Below are 22345 nucleotides of genomic sequence, written 5' to 3' on the forward strand. Positions count from 1 at the left end.
ATTTTATAAGGCAGCCTTAATGGTATGGGAACTGTGAATGAAATTTGAGCTTATTTTTCTTCCATTTAATTCATCCCATTTTAAATTAAAGATACACAATTATTTTTAAAGGCACATATAAAAATAACAATTTGCAATATAAAAGTGGGATGGACAACTAATGTTTTCAAATTAAAAGGCTTGTTTTACTGTAATAAATATTTTATAGTAAAGGATCCTCATGACAATATAAGATATTCATTTCAAATTAGTTTTTAATCACAGGAAATTCCAAGAGAACAACCTATGAAAAATTATATCTGACCACAATTAGTACATCTAAAGGAATGGTTAACAACCAATTATAGAAGTCTAATTGATGACATCTTTTGAAAATATATTATTTAATCATTATAAAAAGGTTAAGATGTCAAGCTTGTTTTCTGGTGATTAGAAGAACATATCCATGTATAGACATGATTTATCGCTGCAATCTTTCAGGCTTCTCTCTTTCTCTGTGTTTATTTCTCATCTAGTACAGTTTTTTTCTAAGTATTCCCCCATCTATGTACCAATCAGAGTCAACCATGCCAAACCTCCAGGATCACTCAAGATCAGTCAGGAATTATGTTACACTGAAATTTCATAAAATTAACAGTTATCCCAATTTGTTAAAACATGAAATTCATTCCCACATAAATCCAGACTGAATTCCCATTGATTTAAATATATTTCTGGCACATTTTTAATTTCTGTAGAACACTATAATAGTGGCAATTTTCCACTGTTGTGATAGTTGAGGCTGAGGAAGGGCTATTTCCCAGTCAAAGAGGTTGAACACAAGGCTCCTGATAAATTAAAAGTCACAGCTTTTGCTGTTCCTGCTGTTGGCCCAGAAGATCCAAAAGGATATCTCTACCACAATCACCAACACCAAAGAGAACAAGTTACAAGCCACCAGTATCCCTGCATGGGACTAGTTAAAAACTTGAGCTTGAAGATCAAGTTTGTGCTCAACCATTGCTAGGAACAGAACATGAACTGTCTTTCAACTGTCTTTCAAATATTTAAACACCTGTTTAGGTATCACTTAATATCCTTTCTACTGCTATCAGCAGTAGATACTCATGTTGTCACTTAATAGTAAGTTACTATTCTTAAGCAGAACCTGAATCCAGTGGCTGAAACATATAATAGACTGTAAGTGATAGCTTTGGATAATCAGAATTGTTTCTGACTTCTAGGTCCCCTCACACATCAACAGCAAAAAAAGAGTAATGCCTTTCCTTTGTCACTGACACAAGGAAGATGTCAGGACTACTATCATCCACTTGAGAAACCCATTGTAATATTTACCTTCTGTCACATTTAAAACATTTTCAGATGGTTATATTAATAAAATTTGAGCATGTTTATCCATTGTGCCTGCCCAGTAGTTGATTATTTGACAAAATTTCTATAATAATAAACCAAGAGTTAGAATGTTAGCCCTCCCCCAGTCAATGAAAAATGGGGTTGAACAGAAGAATCTCAAACAGGAGTCAAAATAGATTATATGCTGGCCTATCTAATGGTATAGGTTTTAAGCACTATATGAAAAGTACAGCCAAAACAAAGCCACACATTTTCCCATGAGCCACTTAAAAGTACAAAAAAAGCCTACATGAGAAAGCGCACTTGAACTTTATTATTTTTTTAAGAAAAGTTATAACTTGCAAGTCTTATATAATCTCAATCACTAACAGGCAGTTCCAAAAACAGGAATCAGGCTGCTTACATTAATAAACAAAAAGTAAAGTTGTTTGCCATCTTGACTTAACTACTGAACCGGTCTCTTGTCTCAAAATTGCCTCTATCATTTGGAATGAAAAATACATGTCTACATTCTTGTATCCTGGATCAATGCAGTTGTGTTAATAAATGACCCAAGTGATCTTCAGAGAAGACTCCAAGTTTAATTGATGAGAACCACTTGAAGACGTGTTGACTTGGAAATGAAATCCAGGAACAGCAATAAGACCAGACTACTTCCCACTCATCTTTGATAGGGATGCATTGAAGCAGATTTGATATTGGTTTTTATGCCACTGGGCATCTTACCTGGAGAGATGAAAAAAGCTGGGTTTAGTAATGTAATAAGAATCTGACCAATTTAGGGGGCAATATCTTTAGTACTATATCTGTACATATTTTTGAGGGAGGTTCATTTAATCACTCACTCACACTCTAACATCACTTTGTGCAAGTTTCTCAGGTATTTTATGCACTAAACAAGAAGCCTGATGAATAAGAGAAAAGACTTAACCTCCCCACTATCCTATTTCCCCTTTTTAAAATTCCATCCAGCTGGACATAATAAGAGTAGCCTGCTCCTGATTTTGGTTACTAGCCACTTATTCTCAATATAATAGGCATTCCTATATTTAATACAATCCTATCTCATCTCCAGGCTCCGGGATAATGTTAATATAAATCATACGCTGCCATATCCCTTGCTAAAATGATGTGGAAGAAACAGGTATTGCATATCTTATCTCAAATCATCCTTTTCTAAAGCTAGTCTGTGCAAAATGTTTAATTTTCATGGGACATTTCCTATTGCCTTAACAGTACCACGATATATTTGTCTGTGATTCTTTTTACCTGGCTGCCCTGCCTGTGGCATCTGCACTCCTCCAAGCATAGGCTGTGGCTGATTTGGTGCGCCTGACATTTGTACTTGCTGCATGGTAGAAGCACCAGCTATGATGGCATTGGCAGCTTGCTGACTGGTCGGAACAGAACTTCCCACTCCTGGTGGACGTCTGTTGGACAATCCTTTTCCAAAGGCTACAGCTGCAACTAGGGCGTTGGTATCAGCAGGGTTGAATGTCTGCTTGTTCTGCCGTAAACCTATAGGATAGAAAAACATTCCTACTGGTCTCCAAATTTCCCAAAGGTGTAGGTTTTACTTCTTAACATACTTTAATCTCTGTTGCTGGGATTTCTGTCTCTCAATTGTGTTGTCCCCACTAAAGCTCATTCAGTCTTCCTCCTTATCTAGAACCATACCTCCACTTTCAGATTCTCGATCTTCTTTGTTGATTTTCTCTAGCAAGTTTGAGCACATTTTGTTTAGGCTTTGAATCTGTTTCTGCAATCATAAAAATCACAAAATGTCAGAATTTACAAGTGCTTCAGGTTGCCTGACTTCATGCAGATGAAACTCATTAAAGCCTATGTCCAGATATTCTGGAAGCTGAAGACAGTTTGAAACCCCACACTGCCTTGACAGAATCAGAGGTAAGCATCATTTCAGAGTCGAGTACTCATTGGTGCCAAATTAGGCCTGGGAGTGGGAAAAATTATATTTATTACATATGCACATGAACATATGCACATTAGCATACACAGACATCCCCCAAACAGTTAATTACTGACAGAGAGGTGTACTGCTGATAAAAGGGCAATGGGATGTGATGATTTCAAGCAACCTTTGTTGCAAGGAAATGTGGTGCAGTAGGATTTGAGACCAGTGACTATCTCCGAGTCCATCCTATATTAAAGAGCTGTTATGGGAAAAGTAGTGGGAGTACCATACATTATCTTGAGTTCTGGAAGGCAATGTAGAATAGAGCAACAACAACAGCACATTAACTACATCTTGTTTAACATGTAATAGAGCTGTAATACATTGGCATACTACCAAAAAGGTAATTCCTAAGAGAGAATAAAAATTAGTGAGGGTAGCAAAATTGTGGTGGTATGTAAAACCATGCCTATCCATATACACATTTACCAAGAAAAGATTTTAGATTCTAAGTATATTTATTCAGTATTCAATATTTTAGATTTTATTCCAAAAATGCGCTTTGGGGTGTACAGGGGTAAAATATATCTGCATCTCTTTAAAGCCAACACTCCCTACCCCCTCATCATGAGGCAACTGCAGAGGGTAGCTACACGATCCCAGGAAAAGACCCTGCTGTTTCATAGAGCTGAGGACAAGTGCTATGTTTGTGCTCCCTCAGGCTCCAAATTTCTTTTTTCTTTCTGATCCTGTTAATCAGACATCGTCCTACCTGGGCCACATCAGTGCCAATACGAGCTGCATCTGTGCTTAATTGCTTCTCTTGCTCCTCTACCTCAGGATCGGGCTTAGTTCGCAGATGATCAGGGACAACTTCATGGCTGAACACTGGCACTCGTCCTTCTGTCTGGCGCTGCAATATTCAGTCTATTAGGACTCATATCTTGCAACAAGATCAGACAATACAAAGCTAAACTCATAGGTCTCAGGTTATTGGAAATGTAGCTTCAGAATACCTACCTCTGCAAGTTTTTAAATCTTTCTCTTTCTTATAATAAAATGAAGCAATTAAAATAAATTTCAATGAGTTAGCGTCTTCACCATCTGCAAGTCAGCCGTTAGGAAGGAACAACTTGAAACCTGAACTATGATATTGAACTGCCACATACAGTATACCTCAATGTATTACATTGTACTGCAGTGTAATGATTCATCCTGAAAATAATATTGATCAAAATATAGGGAATGAATGAGCTTTCCCAGATCAGCTCCATGTTCATTTTGGAAATGTGCTTTGGAAAACAAGCTGGGCCCCTCTTTTTTGTGGCAGTCTCCCAAATACTGTTCTGAATTAAAGCAATTACTTAAGAATATGTCTTTTCTTTCCCCATTCATTTTTATGATTCTGTCACCTGTGCATAGCCCTGCTTCAAAAGCAGACCTTCCACCCTTAACTTGTTTAACAAATATGGTGTCCATTGGCCTTGGCTTCTTTCTTGGATTGCCTGGTTGCAGTTTCCTGGTGAGAGGGACTTTTTTCTCATGGGGTGGCCCCTGCTGTCCAACAGGTTGCCATTATATTACTCTCCAGTTGCAAAGAAGAAGAAAAACCACCGGAATCCATGTGTAGAGGAAATAGAGCATAACCAAAATAGGTGTCCAAGGGAAGAAGTGAGGAGGGAGGGTGTTTGTGTGGGTGTGTGGGTGTGTGATAATAAGGGAATATAATAATATATTACTTTATAGCTTGGCCATGCTCTTGTTTACGTGGAACTGATAGGCTGCCAAATTATGATTTCAACATAGGTTTGATTTGTTATTTGTCTTTATTTTATTCTAAAACTTATAACTAGATACTCTTTGAAAGATTTTAATTGTGTTGGTCTTTGACTGTAATAAATATTTGATATTTAAATAATAAAGCAATACATATAAAAGCAATTTTTAAACATCATGCAGAAAAATTGAAGGTTTTTTAAAAAGAAGACATTTGTATATTGAGTAGGAAAAGAATCAGTGTTTTGATTTATTAAAAAGACTTACATTCTGTAATAATCAAGCTAATTTAGTAAAGGTCTGCATTTAATGTCTCTTTCTCTAATGAAAATCAACTTCAATGAGTTAGTGTCTTCACCATCTGCAATTCAGCAGGAGCAGCTTGAAACCTGGACTGTAATATCAAACTGCTATATACAGTATACATCAATGTATTATTTATTACATTGTACTGCTGTTTGATGAATTTTGATTCATCCTGAAAACAATATTGGCTGAAATATAAGGAATGAATGAGCATTCTCTTATCAGTTCCATGTTCATTTTCAGGACTATCTTATAGGAGTTGTATAATATGAAGAACTCATTGGGCAATAATGTTTTGAAACCTGTCCTAGAGATGTTAAAAGCAAGTCATTAAACGTGTCTATTTTATTGCATTGCAATGCAACTTACCACAGAACTAGATTAAATTCCAAAACAGACATAATCTAAAAGATATAGGGCGATTATGCTCATTCAGTTTCTTACTCCAGGGATTAATTATGCTTTATTGATCTAGTTTGCTGACATAGTCTTCGCATACAGAAGAGTAGGCAGTTGAACTTTCATCAAAATATAAGTAAAAAGTACCTTTGTAATACTCATCTCACAATAAAAAAAGTAAAAGCATATACGAAGAAATTAGACTGTAGTGAGTTTGGTTGGAGTCAGAGGTGGCATTCAGCAGGTTCTGACCAGTTCTGGAAAACCGGTAGCGGAAATTTTGAGTAGTTTGAAATACCCCCTCTGACTAGCCCCACCTCCACCTATTCTCTGCCTCCTAAGTCCCAGCTCATCGACTGGGTCTTCTTTTGTTGCCCTGCACAGGAGAATGGAGCTGGAAAGCAGGTTAGTGGGGTGGGGAGAGAATGGAGATTTTATAATATTCTTCCCCTGGAGTGGGGTGGGAATGGAGATTTTACAGAATCCTTCCCCTACTACACCCAAGCAATGTCCACCAAGCCACACCACACTCACCATGCCCACAGAAACAGTAGTAAATTTTTTTGAATCCCACCACTGGTTGGAATCCAATCCATTTCCACCTATGCTATGAAGCCTTCCATTTAAAATGTACTACACTTGATCTTAGCCAAATGGCTTCTTTCTTCAAGGCCTTGTACCATTAATTCTCCAAGATAAATTCTGTTCTTCACAGATCAAGGCTATTGAGTCCAACCTTGCTAAACTAGGCTTTTCTCCATCCTCAATACTCAAGTTGCCCTATGACCAGGAAAAACAAGCCCTAAGACAAAGGGTCGAGGACACAGAAAAGCAAACAGATTTAGAGAAGATCCATTGTTTCTGGCTCCAGATTCTATTCAATATACTGTCACCCCTGCCAGTTATCTTAGCCAGTTAAAGATAGTGAATCATCAGAAAGTCTTTTCGCTTACACTATGTCATGTGCTTCCCCTCAGCCGTCCTGGATGGCAAATATGAAGGGATATGGTTGGCTGACCCTGTGATTCTGGAGCAGGGGAAACCTCTGGATACACCCTCCTTTGCTGCTCTTTTTATAGAGACATACAAACAACATTTATTTTCCATACAATTAATAGGTATCTTGGCTGTTTTGATACAATTTATCTTTTGTGGTTACTTAAAGATGAACGGATCATAGTCACAGTGCAAGTAGATAAATTCTATGCAGTAGCACTAAAAATTCACTGGAACTTGATAAATAAACCACTATAATTATTTCATACAATTAATGCACCAAATCTTTTGATATGATCCACCTTGTTATATTTTAGTACCTGATAAGTTTAGGCGTTCACAATTTTAGGATTAAAAATCAATCAGAATAGAGCTGGAAGGGACCTTGGAGGTCTTCTAGTCCAACCCCCTGCTCAAGTAGGAGACCCTATACCAGGGATGGCTAAACTTTTCGGCACCAAGTGCCCAAAGCATGCATGCGTGCACCCCCAAAATGCAATGTGTGTGTGCACCCCGCACATGCAACCCGCACGCATGCGTGGCTGAGACCTGAAGACCAGCTGGCTGGTTGGAGGTGCGCGTGTGCATGCACATAAGCAGCAGAGCTGAGCTGAGGCAATGGCTCGCATGCGCAGAGAGAGGGCTCTGCATGCCACCTCTGGCACGCATGCCATAGTTCGCCATCACGGCCCTATACCATTTCAGACAAGTAGCTGTCTAGTCTTTTCTTAAAAACCTCCAGCGATGAAGCACCCACAACTTCTGAAGGCAACGTGTTCCACTGGTTAATTGTCCTCACTGTTAGGAAATTTCTCCCTAATTCCAGATTGCTTCTCTCCTTGATTAGTTTCCATGCATTGTTTCTTGCCTTGCCTTCTGGTGCAAGATTATCATCATTATTTCATTCTAGAACTTTTAACTAGGTACTCTTGAGAAGTTTTAATTGTAATGGTCTTTGACTGTAATAAATATTTGATACCGTATTTCCCCATGTATAAGCCACCCCTTTTTTCCAAAATTTTCAAGCCCAAAAAGTAGGGGGGTGGCATATACAAAGCAGGTACACTTTTTATACGTGAAAAATGCATAAAATAATAAAGTAGGAATAAACTGGTTTTCCAGCAGTATGCTATACTTTTTTGTAAAAATTGTACGTGATGATACGATTATGAGTGCGAGTACACGATAGAAATGCATACGCTAGGCATCGGCCTGAATGCTTCGTTCCTACTCTCGTTCCGATGCGTAGATTGTTAGCGTCGCCCGCACCGCTTTCGGCGTCATGACCGAAGTTGTAGATCTAGACGTCGAATTTTGTTTCTTTGTAAATTTTCTTTCTTCATAACTTGTTTCTCTAATAAAATATTTTTTTCAAAACTTCACAGTCCAAAAATTGGGGGGGTGGCTTATACAAAGGGGGTGCTATACATGGGGAAATACGGTATTTAAAAGGTAAAGCAACACATATAAAAGCAATTTTTACAGGAAAACTTAAATTCTGTAGTAACCGAGCTAACTTAGTAAAGATCTGGATTTAATGTCTCTTTCTCCCATGCACTCACATATACTCACCGACTCACACATGAACATGTATATGCACATGCACACACAGACACATACAAGATGCATGTATCTTTTTCTATTATATGGCTCCATATAATGACAAAACAGCTTGACTTTGCCTATAAACATATGCTGATCTCTCTTTTAAGGTTTATTCCCTATATACAATTTTGTTGTGCAACTGAAGGTTGAGTTATATAGCATATGATAATTGCTTCCAGTTAAAAAATCCAATCCTGTAATTTTAATGCTTTCTTCTTTTTGGCTGTAAGAGCTTATTTTAAGCTTTGCAAAACATTTCTATAACTGCTGTCTAAAGTCTACTATTATTATGATATTCCTTATCAGGCACAATTGAGTGCTTTAGGCAGTCTACAAGGGCTGGTTCCAAAATATAAAGTTGTATTTAGATCTGCAAAAGATCCGTTCAATCTGGTTTGCTCAGCATACTGTAAAGCAGGGGTGTCCAACCTTTCACCTTCCCTGGGCCACATTAGAAGATGAAAATTTGGTTTGGGCCGCACATAAAATAAAATAACAGTAACAATACCTGATCATCCAAAAAAACCATAGAAAACATAGTTAACATATTAAATTTATTTGGAAATGAAGTTAGTGAGATGTTTTTATTATTAATTATTTATTAAAAATTATTTATTTTTTATCACGGTTTTTTTATCATGGTTTATTTTCCGGCCAAATTTTGCAGGGGTGGGGGGAGAAAGCTTGCCCGCCTCGCGCCTACCTCTCCTCCTGCAAATGGCCCGGCTGGATGAGGCAGGACTGGAAGGCAGAAGCAGCAGCAGCGGCGGGGGCAGAAGCAGCAGTGGTGGCGGGGGCAGAAGTGGAGGCGGCGGGGGCAGAAGTGGCAGCGACGGCAGGGGCAGAAGTGGCAGCGGGGGCAGAAGCGGCGGCGATGGTGGTGGTGGCAACAGCAGGAGGTGGTGCTCTGACGGCGCCTGCTTTTTCTGTTGCTGCTTGGCCTGGCGCTCGCCTCGCCCTGCCTCGCGCCTGCTTCTCCTCCTCCTCCTCACTGGCTCTGGCACAAAGGTTGGGGTGGGCACTGGGCCGCATTACAAGGTGACCTGGGCCGCATGCGGCCCTTGGGCCGCAGGTTGGACAAGCCTGCTGTAAAGCCTTCATGTTCTACAGTTAGCAGTATTGGACAGAGGGCTTATAAAGCCTCACTTAAAGAAATTGTTCCTCTTCCCATAATGAACATGGGACATGAATTTCTTCATTGTTCCATCTATATGCTGGCATATTGATACAACTTTCTAGTAGAGATCAAACTTTCAGGGAGAGAAAGGTGGTCAACCGTCCTATTATAGAGTTGCCAAATTCTTATTGGTACCTATTGCTAAAAGAAGTCTTTAGATGTTCTAATCCTGGAATGATGTTACAAAGAAGTCCTTTTATTCTTTTATCTAAATTTTATTCTTATTTATTCACTTTTTCTTTATTATATATTGTTCTCTTTTGCTTAATTCTTATAGTAAATTTTAATTGGCAGTTTATATAGTAATTTTATGATATTTAAATGTTTATATGCATTTATATAAATATTTATATGCATTATATTTAGCTACTTAGCTAGTCACTGATCAAAAATAAAGTTTTCATACTATTACTATTCAAGAATAACATGTTTATGTCCTTTTATTCTATTGTCATACAGAGTAGTATCCATAACACTTATTTCTATTAATCAAATACTTTAGTCTCTAGAAAGAAAAAAAATGCTCCTAGTCCTTCTATATATTTGTCTTTGTGAAAGTTTGCAAGCTTTGCATTATTCACTCAACCTTTTCCTCACCGATAAAAGATTCATTGTTCAGTACACAGTCAACTTACAGACATTTCTTTCATGACCGTTTGAAATTACAATGAATTGAAAAAAGTGACTTACGACCATTTTTTACACTTCACAGATCCGCACAGTCATATAATCAAAATTTGGATGCTAGGCAACCAGAATGTGTTTATATGGTAGTTGCTATATCTGGGATCATGTGATCATGTCACTTTCCGCAACTTTCTTACAAGCAAAGTCAATGGGAAAGCCAGGTTCACTTACCACCATGTTACTAACTTAAACAACTGCAATGATTTAGCTGTGACAAGAAAGCACAAAACTCGCTTAACCACTGTCTTGCTTAGCAAGGGAAATTTTGGGCTCAATTGTGGTCATTAGTTGAGGACTACCTGTATCTTATTTTCTCCTAGAACTATAAAATAATTATTGGGGTCAAGAAAAGGTATAAACTGAGTCAAATTCTTACCATTATCTCTTCATCCCGATCTGGCGATAACACCAAAGGGATAATAACCTGATTGCGCAAAAGTGGAGTCTTCTCATGCTTCAGCACTTTGTTCAGAGTATTAAGCTGCCCTGACAGCAGAGCAAAACTATCTAGCACGGAGGGCCTAAGGTAGAAAGATGGAAATAGAAATATGTGAATTATATCAAAATAACATCTTGGATACATTTGAAGGAATTAAATTACTCTTTGGATTAGAATGCTGTAACAAAGAAATATAACTCACTGAACATGACCACCCTAATTCTAACAGATGTCATGTACAGATTTCCCTATAGGAAATATTTAGTTATATAATATATATTCTGGTTTCTACACATTCAAGGCAGCTAACAATTCAAAACACAAATCTTAGAAACTAAAAGACAAATTAAAACCAGTTAAAGCATTGACAATTACAATTTTGGTGAAGAAATGTGTCTTGGCTATTTTTCAAAGAGACACGTGTACTAAACACTGCTTTTGGGGAAGTTCATTTATGCTCTTTTTTGTTGTTGCAACACAGGATAATGCCTTCTTCTTGTGTGTCAAATAAATGAGCCTTTGACAGCCAGGGCATTTTCAAAAAGATCTTTATAGGATGACAGATCTAAATGTGAATACTGAATAGATCCAAACAAACCTAAGTTTGATCATCTTGTTAGGTAAAAAAAACTGAAAATGCCTCTTGTTTCAACACCCAATGAAATTTGAGCAAATATACTTATTTTATATTGTTATATTTCCAAAATGTTCCAAAACAAAGAATAGTTGCTACAGGGATCAAGCAAAACATTAGGGTTTTTTTGTTTTATTGCCTGAGCCTTTATATATTTAGAATAATTGCCACTGAATTTCATGAAAGTCACACAAAGATCAAAAAGGAAGGGACTTAAGCCTTGGCTTTTAGCCATAATAGGTGGTCACATCCTGAAATCTGAAAAGTTGCTTCATTCTCCAAATAAACTGGGAACTAGTAAGGATTAAGTTTTGAATTGCAGTATACTGAGTTCAATGTATGTTGGCAGGTATCCTAAATTAGGTGAAATGCTGTCCCCTCCCGTCAGTACTAGCTGGCTATGAAAGCTTACCAAGTGAGACGGTCATATTCATTCTCCAGCTTGTAAATGAAACTGACCAAGGAGTTCTTCAGGTCAGCCACTTGACTGATAAGAGCCTCCAGGGATAGCTCAAGCTGCTTTTCCTCTCTCTGGAAAGGACATATAATAAGATTAAACATACCAGCTTTCCAATAGAATAGCAAAGAGTCCCTCAAAGTTTACCTTTTGACTTTTTAAACAATAATCCCTGTGTTGTTTTCAGCTAACAGATACATCAGGACAGTTAGCTTCCCAATGAAAACTTAAAAAAACAAAAATGGCTTTTCTGTAATTATAAAAGGAAAAAAAAGGGTGACCCACTGATGGGAGAAAATGGACGACAAAATAATAATAGGTGCTGAGGAAAGGACATAATGCTTCAGTTCTTGCTTTGTTTTTCTTTAAAGGGGAATTGTGTTCCAACAGACCTAAACATAACAATGGGCACAAGGAAGAAATGGCAATCCATGGCATATAGATTGTTAAGGGCTACCTGGCTGCCATGCCTGAATTTAAATCTCCAAGATCAGACCAATTATATCTAACAGTTTTGAGTAGCTTTTGGATTTCATGTTATCAGTAATGTTTCCAGATACAGTTCAAGGTACTGGTTAACACCTTAGTACTTCATAGCACAAGACCTGGTTGTTTGAGGGATCTCACCTACTCTTGTAATTTCCGTCTGTTTTATATTATGACAATTCATGCATATTCCAGGTCCCATTAATTATTGGGACCCAGTAAAACCTTTTCTGTTATGGAACCTGCCCACTGAAACAGCATTCCTCTTTCTTATGAGAGAATTTTTAATAATACAAATATTAGAAAAGAAACAAAAGAAATAATGCAAAATGGTGAATACGAAAGAAAAAAGAAAAGTTTAGGAAACAGCTTTTGATCTTTTTGACAGCAGTTATAAATACATGTTATTTATTTATTTTTATTTTATTTTGTCAAGTGATTATAAGATAATAGGTATAAGTAAAAACATAGTTATGAATACATGGATACATACAAAAATAAAAGAAACAATAGAACAGGGACGGTAGGCATGTTGGTGCGCTTATGCACGCCCCCTGCAGACCTCTTAGGAAAGGGGTGAGGTCAATAGTAGACAGTCTAAGGTTAAAGTTTTTGGGGTTTGGGGAAGAAACCACAGAGTCAGGTAGAGTATTCCAGACATTGACCACTCTGTTGCTGAAGTCATATTTCCTTCAATCAAGTTTGGTGTGGTTAACCTTGAATTTGTATCTATTGTGTGCTCTTGTATTGTTATGTTGAAGCTGAAGTATTCATTGACAGGTAGGACATTACAATGTATAATTTTATGTACTATACTTAGATCAGACCGAAACCTAGCTACTCCCTCTCCCTATGGTTGCATTATCATTTCCTTCTTTCCATAAACTACCCTTTTTAATCTTCAAATCTTTAAATCCCAAACTCATTTTTCTCTGTTGTCATAAAAAAGTTTATAAAGGGTTTCCAATCATTGATAAATGTAGTTGTTGATCTTTTTCTAATCAGATTAATTTTTCCACTATGGTAGCTTTGTCCATCTTCATCAACCATTTTTCTGTTGTGGGTATTTCAGAATGCCTCCATTTTGTGCATATCTCATTTTATACAGTAATCATATACTATATAAAAATAAACTTCCAAGACACTTAATTAATCCCAGCAAGAAAAGTTATGGGTTCAGTTGAAGGTTGATCTTTAAAGATATATCACTCTATATATTTGAAATTAGAATTTTCTGAATTTTTTACAAATCCATCAAATATGATAAAATGACCGTTGTGTCCATATTTCTAACATAAATTTGAAGTACCTTTATACATTTCAGACAATTTTTCTGGAATCAAGTAGTGATGGTACAACATTTTATAAAAATATCTTTTAAGTTATACAATAATGTAAATTTTAATTCTTTTAACCACTTATTCTGCCACTGTTCCATCAGTATATTGTGTCCAAAGTTCTTAATCCATTTCATAGGTCTTTCATTTGTTCTTTTTCCATTTCAAATTTCAGTAAGTTTAAACATTTAGCAATTCAACTTACAAGTTCAATTTACAATTCCGTCTTCTGCTGCTCAATTTCAAACATCTTATTATTTACTTTAAAACCTTCTCTTAATTGAACATTCAAAACCATTATAAACTAAATCCTCCTGCTGTCAATCGCTCTGTTTATTTCATCTTATATTGTCCATGTTCATGGGTAATATGGGTAAAATACAGTATATACTATATATTACTATAGTAATCACAATTCTTAATAAAATATATATTTAAAAAAAGAAAAGCTGAAAGAAAAGAGAAGAGGACAACCACTAACAAGATGGACGAACTTTGTTATACTGGCAATGGTGTTCCACTGGAAGACCTGAAAGATCAGGTTAGGAACAGATCATTATGGAGAAAATCTAGGGGTTGCTGAGAGTCGACACTAACTTGGTAGCACAAAATCAATCAATCAGAATCTCTGATTGACGGATCTTTTACAATAATGCTAAGACTTAAAGTATAAGGTCTAAAATAATTTCCAATCAGGTGTTGTCAGCCTTGAGTAGAATTAGCTCATTTGGTTACGTTTCTTGTCTGCTCTGACAAGAAATATAATCAAATGAGCTAATTCTAGTTTATTGTAAGGATCCAATAATAGAATTTTGCAAGTCTGAATACAAAGTTCCCACTGCCACATTTAACTGCATGATCAACTAGGACAGACTTTCCTAAATTTCTTCCTCTGACCATTAAATCACCGGCGACCACCCACTATTTTTTGTCAAATTGTTTCCAAGGCAGCATTCCCTTCCTTCAAGGTCATCCTCATATACTATTATCCAGGCACGCTGGGCTAGTCACTCTTTCTTAGCTCTGGAAAATAGGCAATAACAAATAGCTTCCAAAATCTTGGACCAGAACGCTCAGGGACTACTCCAGGTATCTGCCAGGAGTGAACACTGACGGAAAGAGACATATCCACATATAAATACACACACACAATCCCACCCCCACTCCAAACTGGTAGAATATCTGTCATACTTCAATTTTCTGAGATTGTGGATTTGGGGTTTTCATGAGCTGTAAGACATAATCATCTCAATTATGACAAATCACGGCTTGAACTATCTTGCTTTGCATGTAATGAGTCTATCTCATATATTAGTTTCACCTTTTAAGTTGCATTACTGAAATAAATGAACTTTTGCATGATATTCTAATTTTTTGAGTTTCACCTGTAGTTATTCAGTCAAATTTTCACAATCACGTTCAGTTGCAAAAATATTCAGCAATTCAGTAACGTGAAGCAAATTACTCAGCAATAAAATCCAGCTTCTCAATGATTAGGTTTGCAGATGCCACAGGCTGAGTAGCTGTCTTAACAATTATCCACAGGCAGTAATTATTAAGGAACAAGAGTTTATGTTTATAAAGACCAGCAGTCTGTAAGCTATGTGTAGCAATGTTGCAATTACATTTAATTTTGTTTCTTTTTTTGCTTCTAAATGAACTCTCCCACATCTGAGGTGTATTGATGTGGGAACATTTTCACCTCCATTTGCAACTGTGTAATCTTTACTCTGTTTTTCTGTTTGATATGTAATGAGACCGATTGATTAGATCTGTACCAATACTTTCTATAACTGTTATTGTTATATCTTACATTAAGAGTAAATTTGTTTAGATTAAAATGAAGTCATTGGCAACATTTCTGTTAAAATCCTGAGAGTTAAAGGTAAAAATAAAAATCAAGTACATTTATTTATTTTCAATATCTTTTGGGGTTTTCCAAATTACTATGACTGAAGTTTACTCCACTTTCATCTTAACTACACACGCCAGAATGTGACATCCTTTAATGTTCTTTCTTTAATTTAGCCTATACTGCCATGTTTCTCTGAAAATACATGTCCTAAAAATAAGGCCAATCCTGATTTTTTGGGCCCTCCCCCCAAAATAAGCCCTAGTGAAGGGAGTGGGCATGGCCAGCACAGGAGGCAGACCTTCCCTTCCCCAGGTCAGCTAATGGCAGCTGGGCCCCTTAATTGGGAGCCACGGATAAGCTGAGCTAATTGGGAGCTGCCTCTCCTTCTAACTCTCTGGGCACCTGGAGGTGTTTCTTGCACACTCTTGCCAGCCACAGCCCTGCCGCGGCACCAGGCAACCTCATAGCCGAGGGCCCCTTGTTGAGTCCCGATCCAAGGCTCGCCATATCTGGGTGGGGGGTGGGGGCACGGAGCTGCAACCATTGGAACTGGCAAGTCCAACGTCAAGCGAGGCTGTGGTGGCAGGACACATCAGGACAGCATCAGCCAGCCCCTTATCAGCACGCCGCTCTTCTGGCCAGGCCTGGCTGCGACTGGCACCAGCAGGCAATGAGGTGCGTGGCCGGTGCAAAGAACAGGAAGGCGGCAGTGGCAGACGAGGTTCTCTGCCCAGCTGCTGGGTGGGCATGGCCATGGTAGGCGTGACCTAGTTGGCCTCCTGTTTCACGGTGGGGAGGTGTTTTCACCCTCTCCGGGCTCCGGAGGCTTTCCTCGAGCTTCTGGGGTGGCGAAAATGGCCAAGAGGCCTGTTTTTGCCCTCCCCAAGCCTCTGTGTGGGCCCTGCACTGACCTGGTATCCAAATAGGCCATGTGGGGACTCCTGGAAAGGGAGGGGCAGAGTGGGCAGGCCCAGCCAGGGATGGGATTTGCTGGTTCGCCGAACTGGCCATAAACCTAGCTACAGGCTTGCCCAAACCGGGGAGAACCAGTAGCAGCCCACCCTTGATTATAGGGTCATTAAATGGAGGAAGAGGAGGGGGGGAGGAGGAGGAGGAGGAAGGAACTGTCTGGTAAGAGTATTGGGAGATGGATATCAGAATACAAAGACCAAGAGGATTTCTGGAAGAAGAAACTTGGAGCTTCCATCTTTTTATTCTGTAAGCCACAGTAATTTGCTGCATGGTGAACAACAACCCTATAACAAACACCAGCTGAACAGGTCAAATCTAGATGAGATGAAGAATTTTCCAATAAGAGAGTATGGATGCTCTTCTACCAACCAGTAAATAATTATAATAGTAAATGGACATCCAGTAAGCACCAGGAGGAAAACTGGTCATGATTTCCATTGTAAAGGCCCTATTTTTGAAGACTAATGCTTGGCTTAAGCATCATAATAGTGCAACTGTTGTTTGCCTAAGCCATACAGAAAGTGCACATAAAACTACATTTTAAATGGAAAGTGGGAGCCTGCTATGCTACATAGAGAAGATCTAGCAGAACACACATGGAAGACCAATCAGAAAAGAAAGAGGGTTAATAAAGATGGATCTGCTCTTCCTGAGAGCAAGCAGTTTTTCCAAAGTCTTCCATAGAAGCCAGGGACGTAGCTGTAGCAGACACAACTACTGTAAAGCAGCAGAACCAAGTTCAGGTCCAGGCTCTGAGCAAATTAATGAGGCGGAAAGGCAAGTACTAAACTTGGCCACCTAAGTTGCTGTCGAAGAAGCAGATGTCCTAAAAGGAAGAAAATCTACATAGATGTCAGAAACTGTCCTCAATTGCAACAGAGTAGTTCAAGACAGAGCAAGAAGAACAGCACCGTCTGTATATGATCTGGGAGAAGCTGGAATGCACTCCCACTCTCTTAGGCAATTTCAGATTTTGAATTTGAGACTGTTGTATCAGGAATATTTTTCACAAAGACGGAGAGAGATAATTAGTTTTGCTCAGGTTTTGCAGACTATTTTAAGCTTGCATATAACCATCCACATGGCAAAAATCCATATTAGAAACAAGGAAAAGTTCAGACAGATTTTTTACAGGTCTGGAATTGGTAGCAATGTGACCAAATATGCACAATTCTGGAGGTGAGGTGGAGAATAACAAGAATAAGTTGAAGGCACATATTTAAAACATGTCATTTTAAGAAAGTTCATAAAAATTCACAACTTCTACTATATAAAAATATTAAACACAGAAGTGGACAGGGTCTTTGTGACTAGTCCAACTAGCTGTATTCTGAGGAATGCGGTGGCTCAGTGGCTAAGACGCTGAGCTTGTCAATCAGAAAGGTCGGCAGTTCAGCAGTTTGAATCCCTAGCATTGCATAACGGAGTGAGCTCCTATTACTTGTCCCAGCTTCTGCCAACCTAGCAGTTCGAAAACATGTAAAAATGCAAGTAGAAAAATAGGGACCACTTTGTGGGAAGATAACAGCATTCAGTGCGCCTTCGGTGTTTAGTCATGCCAGCCACATGGCCAGAGTTGTCTTCGGACAGCACTGGCTCTTTGGCTTTATAATGGAGATGAGCACTGCCCCCTAGAGCTGGAAATGACTAGCACGTATGTGCAAGGAGAATCTTTACCTAGCTGTATTCTGGACATATGGCACTTGATCGGTCAGGGCTTCCAGGAAGATGGCATCAAGTTGGGCCTAAGCAGTTGTTAATACCTCTTTGCTGGCAGGAGTTACTGTCTGACTGAAATGAGGTGGTAATGCCCTCTTCTCAATACATTATCCTTGGGCCCAACAGTTTTCGACAACTTTCAACCAGTTTCCAACTTTGACTTTTAAGGAAGGTTGTTGAGAGGGTGGTTGGCACTCAGTTATACAGGGCCCTGGATAAAGCAGATTAACTGGACCCTTTTCCGTCTGAATTCAGCCAGAATACAGTACTAAGATGAAATTGGTACTCGTCTCTGATCTCACGACAGGGAAGGTGCAACCATCCCCAATTCTTCTCATCTCTCAGGAGCTTTCAATACCACCAAACATTATGTCCTTTGGAGCCAGCTTTGGAAGCTAGGAATAGGAAGCACTGTTTAGCAGCAGTTCTCATTTCTTTATGGCCAGTTTCAGTCAGTCAATGCAACATCCCTTAGGGCTTAGATCTATCTCGTCTCCTCTTTTAACATTTACATGAAACTGCTGTCTATGGTCCTTTACTGGTATGAGGCAAGGTATACATCTCCATTTTCTGGCTGAGCAGGGGATACTGCCATGGTACGGGCTGATTGCATGGAGGCTGTGAAAGTCTGGATAGGAAGGAACTGACTTCAACTTAACATAGTGGCTTTTGGTCTCCCAGGGTCCGGTAAGATGCCATTTTTGACTCTGGACATAGCTGGTGTACATTTTGGGGACTCCCCTAGACTCAGAGCTACTATTCAATAAGCAGGTGATAGTCCTGGCGAGAGGCATTCACACAAATTTGTCTTTTTTATGCTTCTGCTTAATCAATAATCTATAGGGACACCCAGATTCTTCTCTTAAGTACTATTATTAAGCCAGATACCGCCTATCTTGTAGTTGTGCATCTGGTTTTTCCTGCCTCAGTTGCAGAATCTTATATTTCTCATCACTGAAAACATGTTGTTGAATAGGGCCAATGTTCAGGTCTATCGAGATCCTTTGGAACCTTGAGGCTGTCTTCTGTCAGCAGTACCCCACAGGTTTGTGTCATCCGTAAATTTTAGGAGCAACTCCTCTATTCCTCCATTTAAGTCATTTTTGAAGACATTGAAGAGTATTGGATCCAGGAGAGAACTCTGAGGTACCCCAGTACATACCTCTCTCCATGGGGATTATAGACCATTATAGACCACATGTTGGATATAGTTGTTCTGCTAACTGTGAATTCATCTGGTAGTGGGACCATCCATCCCATATCTTTCCAGTTTATCAAAAAGGAGGGTATGGTCTACTTTATTTAATGTTGTACTGAAGTCTACTTCATCCACAGCATTATCCTGTTCTACTAATCTAATCACATTATCAAAGAAAGCAATAATACTTGTCTGGCACAACCTGTTTTTAACAAATCCATGCTGACTGCTGGCTATCACTTTATTTCCAAATTCTTGCAATCCAAGTGCTTGATTATCTTTTTAAAATTTCCCCAGAATAATATTCCTGGCACTAAAAACAGTGCAGCATACAAGTCTCAAAACTTTCTGGAACCACCAAGCTTTTTACAAATTACCAAAAACACAGAAATAGGAGATATTATTTTTCCAAAAAAGGAACTCCCATGGAAAATACCCACTGGGGGGAGGGCTTCTCGAACCTTCAATTGTCATTTTGAAATGTGTCATGAGTTAGTGCAGCTTCCACAGCAAAAATATCACTGGCAGTAATAGGACTTTGCAGTAAACATACTAAAATTTTCAGTGGTATTCGAGGACAGCTCTATGTAAAAAAAAATTACAGCAAATGGATACTGTAAGATGACAAAGCTGTGAATGAACTAAGCCATTAAGATATTCATAAAAAGATGAAGATTTTAATTTTCCTAATTTTCATCTATACTATTGGGCTCATATTTTGACATATATTATATCCTGGAAATCAACAAGAAGCTCAGAAAACACCAAGGACTCTGCAGTGCAACCTTGAGCTGTAAATATTCTCTTCAATTGGCATTATGCTGATTGTTCTACTATAGTAGAAAGAATTCACACCTCAACATCATGGATGGAAGACATACTTATATTTTATATATATGAACTGCTTTTCTATGGGGTGAAAGTTTAATTTATTCTTTAAGACCAAACACTCTTGCATGTTTTATCATTCTATTTATTTCTATGTTCATTCTACCATGCATTGTTTAATTATTTTTCTTTGTACTTTGTTTTTTGGCTTCTCTTTTTTCTTTCTTGTATTATCATTTGTTCTTGTATCTAGTTATTTTCCTTTTTTATTTTATTACATATTAAAAAGCAATAGAGATACCTCTATTGCAACCAAGGCAATTGTGGCCCCTAGGTTTTTAAAGAACTCCTGTAATTAATGGGTTCCATCTAGTGGTACTCTAAATTTCTGCAGTCCGGATTGTGGAGAGTGGAGAGCTCAGTTTACAGAATGTATAAAATTTTGTATTTATTAAAAACATCTCAAGCACAGTAAAGTACATTGTAATCACAATTTGAAATTGGGGGTTTAACATTATTTTAGTTGCAATCATTTTTCTAAGACAATTCTTCCCGCAATTTACATTACTCATCATCTGTCAAAGTCTTGCTGCTGTAATTGAGAACTGCTGGTACCTGCAGTTACCTAAAATGTATGTATTAATATTCAGTCATCCCAGATTGCATACAGATTCATGTCTGATTTAAAATAGCTCTTTATATTGTCTACTTCAAAAGACATGTTCTAGGGTTCTGTCAGCAAATCCCATTATAACTTTCTTCAATCTGATAATAGCTGCTAAGTAATAACTGGAACCAATCAGTAATATCATAACAGATTAAGTTAATTAGAAATTCTAAAAGCGGTATATTGCTGCACAAAGGATGGGCATCGCTTTGGGGAAAATTATTTTAATCTCTGTGGGATTCTTACTTTCATCCCGTTTGGGAATGCAACCTAGATCCCATTCATGCAACACTAGCATAAGACTAATTACAAGGCCCGCGAAGATTACAAAATAGATCATCCAAAAAGTCAATGTGCTAAATCGAGCAAAAAGTACAGCCAACAGGGTAGCAGCAAACCAACAGACATGACACATTACTTCAGCTTTCTGAACCAACAGCTTTCACAGCTGTACGGTCAAGATCTCTGTTCAGTGTGGTCGTCAGTTCTGATAAGTGTGCGCTATTTGCACTGGGGGGGGTTGGACTTCGGTGTGTTGTTCCAGTCCCCAAATCCTCTGCCCACCTCCCCTCCCCCGCCTCCAATCTGCTGCTACAAGAAGCTGGACAGCAGGCAGCCATGTTTATTTCTACATCATTTCTGAACGACGCTGTTCATTTAGGGCTAAGGCTGGAGAAGCCCAGTGGGTCAGAATTTAGCATAGGACCAGTGTGTGTCGAACAAATGCAGGTAAGCGGGCTAATAAAACAAACCACGGATTAGCGCGCTTCTGCAGCCTGGATCGCTCTCGGATCGGATCTTTTATTTATTTTTTTTTAAAAAAAGCCAAGCCAAACTATACTCAATCCCGCCGGCAATCTCTAGGAGAGCTGGCTCTTTAGACAACCCCGGCATCCCACCCATTCCAAAACAACCGGCCGCGGCCACTTCACCTGCATGGCAACAAAATCCGAGGTCAGCGATTAAAAAGGCAAAGCACCCAGCGGTTCACGCCATTTCCTTTTTTTGTTTCCTCTTCCGGGTCAGAGCATCATCACAAGGCGAGGGCAGCAGGAGGAGGAGGAGGAGGAGAGAGAGGGGGGAGGAGGAGGAGGAGGGAGGGAGGGGCGGTTGGAGGGCCAGCGATGGCGGCTCCAGAGCAACCGGAGGCTGAGGTACGTACGCCAGGCTCGCACGTGCTGCGCTGGTGGTGGGGTGATGTGATGTGGTGGTGGTGGTGGTGGTGGCTGCGCGCGCCAGCCCGCCCGCGGGGCGTGCCTTCATTTGAGAAGCTCCGAGCTTAATTGGTAGAGACGCGGAACGAGAAGAGGGGTCGCGAGGGTGGTTTTTTGGGGAGGGGGGGCGGCGGAGGCGAAGGACGCCGCTGAAAGTGGCCGCTCGGTTTGCTTGGGGACCGGGGGTGAGGGGGTGGGAAGCGAGGGTGCAGCGAGGTGCATTTCCCAGGGACCGGTGCCAGCGCCAGACCTGGTGAACGGTGAGGCTGTTGCACACCTGTTGCACGGAGAAGGTCTGAGGACGTGGTCCGTTAAAAAGAACAAC

The 22345-nt window shown here is 39.1% G+C and overlaps 2 protein-coding genes across 6 annotated transcripts in view; one reads left to right on the forward strand and one right to left on the reverse strand.

The window, feature by feature from the left end:
- Window positions 1-1643: 1643 nt before the first annotated feature.
- On the reverse strand, window positions 1644-22054 carry MED8 (mediator complex subunit 8). Its single transcript, XM_026706992.2, has 7 exons — window positions 21739-22054; window positions 11700-11818; window positions 10591-10735; window positions 4041-4181; window positions 3031-3112; window positions 2623-2871; window positions 1644-2079 (listed from the first exon to the last, which is right to left on the reverse strand). The coding sequence occupies exons 1-7, from the start codon at window positions 21742-21744 to the stop codon at window positions 2015-2017; spliced, it is 807 nt and encodes a 268-aa protein (XP_026562777.1). The 5' UTR covers window positions 21745-22054; the 3' UTR covers window positions 1644-2014.
- The window catches only part of SZT2 (SZT2 subunit of KICSTOR complex), a 74691-nt gene continuing 74228 nt past the window's right edge, over window positions 21883-22345 (forward strand). For all 5 annotated transcript variants that reach the window (XR_015742847.1, XR_015742848.1, XM_087929749.1 and 2 more), the window contains exon 1: window positions 21883-21960. Coding sequence is in view for 3 of the 5 variants with exons in the window: in XM_087929749.1 (XP_087785875.1) it covers window positions 21931-21960 (30 nt within the window). In the remaining 2 variants the exon portion in view is untranslated. The remainder of the gene's footprint in view (window positions 21961-22345) is intronic.

The sequence above is a fragment of the Pseudonaja textilis genome, chromosome 3, assembly GCF_049901715.1.
Source record: "Pseudonaja textilis isolate UNSWEBS1 chromosome 3, rPseTex1.2, whole genome shotgun sequence".
Lineage (NCBI taxonomy): Eukaryota > Metazoa > Chordata > Lepidosauria > Squamata > Elapidae > Pseudonaja > Pseudonaja textilis.